The sequence below is a fragment of the Cibotium barometz genome, chromosome 40, assembly GCF_041138505.1.
Source record: "Cibotium barometz isolate CiBa-2024 chromosome 40, ASM4113850v1, whole genome shotgun sequence".
In the NCBI taxonomy this organism is placed as follows: Eukaryota; Viridiplantae; Streptophyta; class Polypodiopsida; order Cyatheales; family Cibotiaceae; genus Cibotium; species Cibotium barometz.
In genome coordinates, this window is record NC_141085.1 from 4,385,146 (window position 1) to 4,395,539 (window position 10,394).

Genomic DNA, 10,394 nt, shown 5'->3' on the forward strand with positions numbered 1-10,394 from the left:
TGATTACCATAAATTTATCAGCATATTTTTACCAAAAATTACATTAACTCAAGGGTAACCAATTTGTACGGAATGGTTGGTGTATCAAACCATCTCCGAATTACAATCTAAAGTTATAGGGATCTATCTCAGATACCTAATGGTTAATTTGAACCCTCAATTGTACCAAAATATAGTGATTAGCAGTTGATCGATCACTAATTAGCAAATTAATCTTATGTTTTGTATGCAAAAAACAGATTATGTGGGGAGCCTAGATCTGGGGCCTTAGACTCCAAATGAGATCAAATCCTTTTAAGGCCATCAATAGCAATTAGTCTAGCAGAGGATTAAGCCAAGAAACACAAGATTTGACCAAACATTGAATTCTTCATCTTTGTTTTACCAAAGTCACCTACATATTTGATGAAGAGCTTGGATCTCACTGTAGACTTGATCAAATCGAATTCTAACTTCACCAGCTTGTAGAGCATGCTTGAAAACCCTTGGGACTAAGAGAAATTAGAGCCATTGCAAAACTGATGAAGAAGAAATCTCAAATTCCCTTCTGAAAAATGGCACATGTTCATTCGCAATTTTCTTCACCTTGCATTGGCAGTTTGTGCTTTTGATTGGACTCGCTGGAGCACAAATGAGTTGGCTATCCATGGCTAGAAGGGTTTGAGCTAATTTTGAGTGTGCAAAGAGAGGGAGCTCCTCCACTGGCTGGAGCACAAATGAGTTGGCTATCCATGGCTAGAAGGGTTTGAGCTAATTTTGAGTGTGCAAAGAGAGGGAGCTCCTCCATTGGCTGGGGGTACAAAGGTTAGTTGAAAATAACTAAAAATTTTGATTATTTTCTAATTATCTACTAATCCTAATTAACTAGATAATGGACTCATAAACTTGATGAATTCTAGGCTTGGCTCTGATACCATGTTAAAATTACAGCAATGTGATGAGCTATGGTGGATCAAATGCTAGAATCAACATCATTAACAAAGTGATTAGATGATAATTAAGATATGATTAGTGAGTAATTAACTAATAGCTTAATGTAGGCATGGATAATCAAAAACCAGCAAATTCTCATTAGGCCACTGCCTCAATTTACAGAGTTTACATCCAAGCATCTAATCCCACTGATTTCTCCTTGATTCACTCCACCTCTTTTGCTTGATTCTCTCCATCTCTCCCATAATATCTTCACACTTCCTAAATCTTCTCATGCTACCCTTTATTCTCTCCCAGTAGATTCTTCTCACCTTTTCATAGGTTCTCTCACAATTACACATTCTCTTTTATAGCCTCTAACCAAGGGATTATTCCTACACACACACCCTATTCACTTGGATATTTCAACAAGAAGAAGGTATATATTGTAGGGTGTATAGAAAGTATAACTAAATCTAGCATGCCACAACTGGGCATCTTTTATTGCATTAGTCGTGTCTGCTAGGCAAGCAATATCACACTTGTCATATATGTCCAATTTGTTCACACCACTTGGGGTGAAAGATTCAGTAAGCATAATCTGTTTGTTATGTTCTTCATTATCATGGATAATGTGTTTATCATCTACAAATCCAACATTAGAACACCCCTTGCTAGAGTGAACATAGAAAGTAAATTTTATAGATATTTGGAACAAAAGTTTATAGTAGTGAGAAAAATCTCCTTTAATAGGGTATTGTTGGCACATGTAATAATATGATGACTTTGTGCTTTCTCTAGATGTTTAACCAAATTTCTTTACGAAGTTATGTGCTTAGAAGCACCACTATCAAGAAACCAACTGTCAGCAAATAGTTGCACTCAGACATGCAAAAAACCTCCTAGTGAGGGGAAAAGTGCCACGATGGTCCTAAGTGTGTTCATGCACATCACTACCATATAATGTTACAATAAGAAGTTTCTCAAATTATTGCTCATCAACAAAGAAGATGGGATTCTCATGATGCTCAGGCTTTGGCAGCACTGATTGCCTTGTGGGTTAAAAGGTCTATTATTATGCACATTCACTCTTGTAGCAGGTCCACACTTGCTTGGAATACTCTAGAATTCATGTATCATGCAAAAAATGATGTAAGGAGTGCCTATCTTAGAAGGCAACTTCTCAATCTTAATGAAGTTATTCCTGAAAAGGATATGATTAATGTCACGCTTAATTCTTTGCCTAGAACTTATCTGTGTTTGATTCCTTCATCTTTTATTGAGAGGCACTCCGTCTCACCTATCAAGACCTTGCTGGCTTACTATTACAAGCAAAACAGCTCCAAAAAAAATGTTTTTGTGAGTTCAAATAGTGATTAAGATATAGCAACCAAGAATAAGAAACAAGAAATTCCAACAGAAGATCGATTCCAACACAAATTATAAGGCTAAGGGTGATTCCAAATAGCCAAAGAAGGTTAGTATTACAAACAACCCGGCCATGTGATTGAAAATTGCTTTTAACTTCAAAACAAAAAAAGAAGAAGAAGAAGGAATGCAACAAGGATTCTGACAGGTCTACCTCCGAGAGTTCAGAGAAAGATCACTCAGCTAATGTCATTGTTCATCAAGAAATTTCACTTATGGTTATTTGCAGTTATAAGTCTAAACAAGAAGTTGCATGTCTGAGTGCAATTGTTTGCTAACAGTTGGTTTCTTGACAGTGGTGCTTCTAAGCACATAACTTCTTAAAGAAGTTTGGTCAAACATCTAGAGAAAACACAAAGTGGTCATACTATTACTTTAATTTGTGTGTCCACTCTAGCAAGGGGGGTCTTAATGTTGGATTTGTAGAGACGATAAATGATTTATCCATGATAATAAAGAACATAACAAACAGATTATGCTTACTAAATCTTTGACCACAAGTGGTGTGAACAAATTGGACATATATGACAAGTGTGATATTCCTTGCATGGCAGACACGACTAATGTAAAAAATATATACTGAGTTGTGGCATGCTAGAAGCTAGCTCTGATACCAATTGTTGGAATCAGGGTTAGGGTTGCAACAATGCACACACACAAGATAGAGAAGCTTGAGAGCACACAAACTCATTATTTTAGAATGAACAAATATATGCCAAATACAAAAAATAAGCACACACCCCAAAATGAGTAGATCAGAGGGTGTACATATGCAATGACAAAAAAACCTTCTAGTGAGGAAAAAAGTGCGAAGACGGTCCTAAGTGTGTTCATACACATCTCTACCATATAATGCTACAATAAGAAGTTTCTCAAACTATTGCTCAACAAAGAAGATGGGATTCTCGTGATGCTCAAGCTTTGGCACTGATTACCTTGTCGGTTAAAAGGTCTATTATTATGCACATTCACTCTTGTAGAAGATCCACGCTTGGTTGGAACACTCTAGAATTCATGTATCATGCAAAAAATGATGTAAGGAGTGCCTATCTTAGAAGGCAACTTGATAATAAATACATGCAAGAGAAGGGGTCCATGAATGAACATTTAACAAAGTTACAAGTCTTGAGAGAGCAACTTCTCAATATTGATGAGGTTATTCCTGAAAAGGACATGATTAACATCACCCTTAATTATTTGCCCAAATCTTATCTGAGTTTTAATACTTTCCTTCATCATTTATTGAAAGGCACTCCCTCTTATCTATCAAGAGCTTGTTGGCTTACTATTACAAGAGGAGCTGCTCTAAAAAATATGTTTATGTAAGTTCTAGTAGTGATTAAGATTTAGCAACCAAGAATAAGGACAAGAAATTCCAGCAGAAGATCGATTCCAACAAAACTTTGGAGGCTAAGCGTGATTCCAAATAGCCAAAGAAGGTCAGTATTACAAAAAGCCCAGCCATACGATTGAAAATTGCTTTAAACTTCAAAACAAAGAAAAGAAGAAGAAGAAATCCTACAAAGATTCTAGTAGGTCTACCTCCGAGAGTTCAAAGAAAGATCACTCAGTGTCATTGTTCATCAAGAATTCTCACTTATGGTTATTTGCAGTTTTATAACTCTAAAAAGCAGTTGCATGTCCGAGTGCAACTATTTGCTGACAGTTGGTTTCTTGATAGTGGTGCTTCTAAGCACATAACTTCTTAAAGAAGTTTGGTCAAACACCTAGAGAAAGCACAAAGTCATCATACTATTACATGTGCCAACAATACCCTATTAAAGGAGATTTTTCTCACTACTATAAACTTTTGTTCCAAATATCTATAAAATTTACTTTCTGTGTTCACTCTAGCAAGGGGTGTTCTAATGTTGGATTTGTAGATGATAAACGCATTATGAGTACGTCAATGCTATGAGCAAAAAATTACGAGCAAGATTCTTTCGAGCGAGAAAAAGAAGACCGACACCCAACTATAGTTCTCTTTGAAACTACAGGTGGTGACAAACGAGAGAGAGAGAGAGAGAGAGAGAGAGAGAGAGAGAGAGAGAGAGAGAGAGAGAGAGATTGTAAGATAGATTGAACATGTAGTCATGGCAATCCACCTAATTGTCACCATAAGATCTACCAAGCAATAAGACCTATGTATGTGTGTGTATGTATGTGTAGTGTGCATGCATATGTGTGTGTATATATGTGTGTGAGTCTTTTAATTCACTTTTATATGTGCGCACAAAAATGACCAAAATAGCATAATTAAAACATAATATTAAAATCACTTGTAGCAAAGATGTCCAAAACTTAAGGCAATACACGTAATTCATGGAAGGGAAAAAAAACCCTATTATTGCAGTTATTCTGAAATAGCAATGTCATCTACAAAATAACATTTTGGTCTCTTCTTAGATTGCCGAGTAGTGTGATCATAACGAGTGTCTGCCTCCATCTCTCTTGCCATGCTCTCTGCATAAGAAGGCAAACAACTACAAAATGGTCAACAAACATTGAACCTTATCATCTAAATATTTCAAAATTCCATGGTGCTTTCAAAGCATAGAGATACTCACTAGTCCAGTGGAACATCTGTGATTGCCAAACTCTCCTCATCATCCCCAAGCAAATCTCCAAACCCACCACCCAAGTCAGCAGTTCCAGTGCTGACTTTATAGTAATTATCTACAAATGGCATCAAATGACTGGTACATATCTCATCATCTCTCTCAATCACCATGCACAATCGTGCACTGTGCATAGCAGCTCTCATAACAGAGCCAGTCCCACCTCCCATCTCAAGCACTGAGCCTAAATGTGGACATAAGGCCTCCATGAAGAACAACATCAGGGGGACACTCTTTTCAAGTGGGCCCCTCCAACCTCCACTCTTACCATCACGCTTAGCCCTTGCAGATGAAGGCAAGCAATGGACCAAGACCTCTTTGGAGAAGTCTAAGTCCAACGCTTGTCCTACCTACAAAAAAGAAAAAGAAGCAAACACAACTAAATTATCCATTCAAGGAATGCACAACACAATAGCACAAACCGCACAAACCTTACACTTTATAACTTACCTTTTGAGCATTCAAAAGGTTAACAACTGGTTTTTGGCCAGCCTTATGGAAGGCCACCACATGCAGCAATGTCATCTACATGTAAATACAATAATGAGAGAGAGTATTATTTTCAACAACTTGCAAGCTACTTAATAAACATCAATATAAATGTACATGGTAGCATTACCTTTGTAGACACTCCTAGTCTTGTTTCATAGCTGTAAGGCTCTGAAGAGTTTAAAGCCCAACGAAATCCGGCAACCATGCGTGTCCTAGTAGCAACTCGCTCCACAAGAGAAAGGTGAGTAGGACTAGTGATAACCAAAACCCAACCCAAGTCATCCATCACAGCATTGGCCACCACCAAAGAACTCTTTATATGATCCTCACTAATTTGATTCCAATAAGGAATCCCATCATCAAAGCCTGCAACTGGAGTTCCTGAGAAAAGACAATCCAAGAAAACAAGCCAAAATAGAAAGCAAGTTTCAAAAAATGTTACAAATAAGAGGTGTGCCAAGAGAGAGGTTCCATTGGAAAAGGGGGCAGGTCTTTACAAACCTGTTGGCAAATCAATGACAGTGAAGTCAATGCTCCAACTACATGGCTTGCCTCCTCTGAATTTTTGTTGTAGGGAGTGACTCATGAAAAATTGTCTCATGACTTCAAAGCCCTCCTTGAAATTATGCTCTAGCAACTCTTTTCCCAACTGAATATAGTCATATGTCCATACATTCACTTGACTTCTCACACCAAGCCTCTCTTGCTCACGAAAAGCAGTCAATGAAACAAACCCCGATGGATTTGCACCACTTCTTGGAACTGCATGATCAAGCACTATATGATCCAGAAAACCAAAAAATGCATCCATTTAAAGAGTACACATTTGTAACATTATATGCAATCCTACATCAATATAGTAAACTTACCTTGACTCTCATTCACAGGCTTATTTGGTGGTCGTCCCCCCTTATTTGAGGCTTGAATTTGTTCCTGTAGGTCCTTTTCCTTCAAGGCTCGCAATTCTTCATCGATCCTTTTCTTCTCCTCCTCATTAACAGAACCTGAAGAACCAGAGTCAGACATGCACTCCCCCTTCAAATGCCGCAAGTATATCTCTTTGTCCTCTTCCAAACATTCCCCCCTCTTCATGTCCAGCCACCAAGGGCACTTCTTCCTCTCCCACTCAGTTATCATCAAAGCCCCACCTGTCTGGTTGTTTTCTCTAAAGATAGAACATGAGTACATGCTGAATGTAGAATCCACTGTCCATGCCTTACAAACATGAGGCAAGAAAGGCATTTTCTTCGTAGAGATAAGCATCAGCAAATATCTAAACCCAAGCAAAAAAACAAACTTTTAGAAAAGCATAATATTACAATATTTCTAAACAGCAATACCACTAAACTTGATATCTTATTTCTCACCTGTAGACCAAACGTCTAGAAGCATTTTTTAAGTCAACATGTTTTGCTGCTGGCGTTGCCACATTCATCTCTCTCTCAAATGAATAAAACAATACAGCTCGATACCTCCCAACAATGTCCATGAAGTATGTTTCCAAACTTGGCTCTTGAGGCAATGTCAGTTTCTCCTTGCCGATATTAGAATCCACCACCTGTTTTACCAATCTGGCTGCATCCTCTAGCAATTGGTCCATCCACACCTCCTTGGCCAACCATGAAATGTATTGATGGTCTCCAAGAGGCATCCCATAAGATTGCTTTACATTGTCATCTTGTCCTAGAAGCTTTAGCATTGAGCATTTAAGAATTGGAGAACATGCTGCTGAGGATAGTGCATATAATTTCTCCAAACTAATTTTATATTGGGGCTCTTCAAAGGGAAGCTTCCACAATATCTCAAACCATTCTTTGCCATTTGATGGATTAACCACCGAAAGCATCTAAGACATAAAAGCAATATCCTTTTACACAAAAGCTTAAATAGCCAGTCATTCCTTTAAAACTCAAAAGAAAGGTATCCAAAAATACATGAAAGTGAATATCAACAAACCCTTATCATTTTTCTATTGTAAGTCTTGATAACATTCTTCTTTGCCTTTGTCACCTCCACATCTCTATCCTCTTTGGAAAGTCCTGGATTGATCTTCTTGCATGCTACCTCAAATGTTGTGTCCCATTTTCCCTGCAATAAAAAATGAAAAACCCAAAAAACAACAAAAAGTTAAAAAAAAAGAATCATAGAATGAATTGAAACCACTTTCTCAAAAGAAAACCTACCGCAAAAACCATGCGGCCTAGTATTGACTGGGTCAAGGGATACCACACCCTTTTTCCCATGCTTGCCTCTCTTGCTCTCACGGAGGCAATGTGATTCTTTTCCGCTTTAGTGAAACTCTCCATGAGAGGTGTCTCATCCAATGCACAAAGGGTACTTGTGTGATAGAGATAATCCTTCAGATTTGTAATAACAATGGCCTCTTCATGCATCCTAAATAAAGATTGACAATAGTCAATACTAACAAATCCTAGTGCAAAAATACAAATTGAAAAGAAATTCATTCATTATATAGAGAGATATGGGAGAGAATCTTACAAGTTAATTCTCTGTAGAGTAGCCACAAGAACCTGCTCATCTTTTTCATTTGGTACAATGAACTCAGCTTGAACTCTGATATGCTTTCCCTTGTTATTTGCAAAACTCTCATTGATACACTCCATCCAAGCTGCAGTCCTGTGATTACCCTCCCATACAAAAAACATTTTCCCCCTCAACATAGACCACTCTTCCTTAGATTCAAGCTCCTCCTCAAACTCAGCATTGATAGCCTGCCAATGCCTATCCCAAGTACTTGTTATTGTTTCATCAACATCCAAGGTAGACCCATCAGGCAAATTAGTTGACAGAATCAAGCTACCCTTCATTGCCATATAGCCCTCTTTTTCCAAAACTGACTTTAATCTGGACAAATCACGTCTAAGCTCTCTAACCCTTTCATTTATCCTGCACCTGCAAAGGGGAATCCTAGGTGCTAGAATTCCAGGATTAAGAGCCAACCTAGACAAAAAGTCAGAACCATCTGCCTTAGAGATTGCTTGAGGAATCAGCTCGTCAGGTGTATCATCCTTATCTTTTGAATCATCTTGTGTAGCTGCAGCATGAACTAGTTCTTTACTAGTAGCCAGATTTGTGTCTTCAACCATTTGTTCATCCTCTTGTTTATCTTCAAGATGCTCCATGCTCTCAGTAGGCTCCATGGTTGATTTCTTGGTACTAGCATTAGATGCTGCAAGAGTTTTTCTCTTTCTAGTCTTCACTGCCTGCAAGAATATATATATATATATGATAGAGAGAAAATATTGGGTTTTTCAATTACATGCCATTTAAAGAAGCCAAAAGTCTCTTTGCAAAAACACATACACCCATGCCTGTTATAAAAGAAAGCCACAAGGGCAATAACTTTGCAATGACCACAAGGGCTGTAACAATCTACATCCAAAAAGCTCTAGGATAGGCAGAGCATAAGCACACAAAGGGACACTTTCGCCATAGCAATCTACATCTCTACATGACTACATGCAATGTTGTTTCTTGATTGGAGCAGCCTTTATGGTTTTTGGCCAGCCTTATGGAAGGCCACCACATGCAGTAATGTTTCTTGTTTGGAGCTATATCTTTTGGAGAAAGTGTGCAACGTTGCTCCCTCCTGCTAGTTTCGCCAGCGAACTATGTCTTCCACACCTCTTCTTTGTCTCCACACTAGCAATGCACATCAGTAAGATGTTGTCAACCTCATCCACGAAATCCCCTGCTCCTTGAGCTACTTGGGGGAGGACAAGCTTGTGCCAGGGGACATTGTGGAGCAGGTTCATGTGGGCAGTGTGACCCTGACTGCTCCCTTTACAGGGGGGAAAGCAGGGCTCCAACTTGAGCTCCGCCGGCTTTACAAGGTTGGGGACACCCATGCCCAGGTGAAGGTCAGACGGCTCAACAACAAGCATGTCAAGATGCAGGTCTCCATTGTCCCCCACGACTCTGGCATGATGAGAAAGCAGTATGCTCTCAGAGCAAGCAATGATGCCAATCACGTGGTCACCTTCATTGACTCCACTGAGGCTGAGAGTCTCTTGATCCAAGGTAAGCATGTTTTCTCCCCTCCAAAAGAGCGTTTTAGGGTAAGCATGCATAATTATATACATTCATACCTAGTGCATGCATTCAAATATGCACATACATGAGGCTAAGGGTCGCTTGATCCAATTGTTTTAGGTGTAGGCATACATAACTACACAAGTGCATTAATACATACACAATACATAAGGCTGAGAGTCTCATGTATGTACATACACATACGTACAAGCATATGGAGGGACTGCAAACTGAACCACACACTGATTGAGTAGGAAGAAGATTGATGCAATGTTGTTCCCTTCTGCTAGTTTCGCCAGCGAACTATGCAGGAGGAGCATTGGAAGTTCTCTCAAGCCACATTATCCGCAAGCTGTTAACATCATGCGCATGCAACAGCTCCTCGCAAGCAACATCATCCCTCCTGCTAGTTTCGCCAGCGAACTATGCAGGAGGGACCATTTAAGAGTGAACATTCAAGAGGAAAAATGCACCTCTTTTCTTTTTGGAGCCATTCTTGGCGTAGGTCGTGGATGCTCCTGCGTGGCTCGTGGATGCTCGTGCAGTCATACGATACTATGGGTTTCCCAACAAAATTTCGTGCAGACGTTTTTGCATTCCCAATAGAATTGCTCCACTACGATAGCATCCTGAGCAACTACACAGGAAAAGGACATCATAACTACATAAGTGTAGCTGTTGTTGCTCAAACGGTGAAGTATGAAGTATGAAGGCTGAGAGAGAGAGAAGGAGCGCCAGGGCCCAGGGGTGAGGGGAAGAGAGAGATAAGCCGCCGCCGTAGGCGGCGCCGCATTGAAGACTAGTATATATTTATATATATATGTTTTTTTTAATAAACTAATATTAATGATATATTACTTTGAGGTGAAATTAATTCTAGCAATGACAACT

At 39.1% G+C, this 10,394-nt stretch overlaps 1 protein-coding gene across 1 annotated transcript; it reads right to left on the reverse strand.

Annotated features, from left to right (window-relative positions):
* Positions 1-4,685: 4,685 nt before the first annotated feature.
* Positions 4,686-8,611, reverse strand: LOC147615138 (uncharacterized). Its single transcript, XM_086778883.1, has 10 exons — positions 7,950-8,611; positions 7,634-7,844; positions 7,407-7,538; positions 6,818-7,296; positions 6,320-6,723; positions 5,952-6,212; positions 5,578-5,831; positions 5,409-5,483; positions 4,908-5,308; positions 4,686-4,823 (listed from the first exon to the last, which is right to left on the reverse strand). Exons 1-10 carry the CDS (start codon positions 8,609-8,611, stop codon positions 4,694-4,696), a joined length of 3,009 nt encoding a protein of 1,002 aa, XP_086635009.1. The 3' UTR covers positions 4,686-4,693.
* Between the last annotated feature and the right edge of the window lie 1,783 nt (positions 8,612-10,394).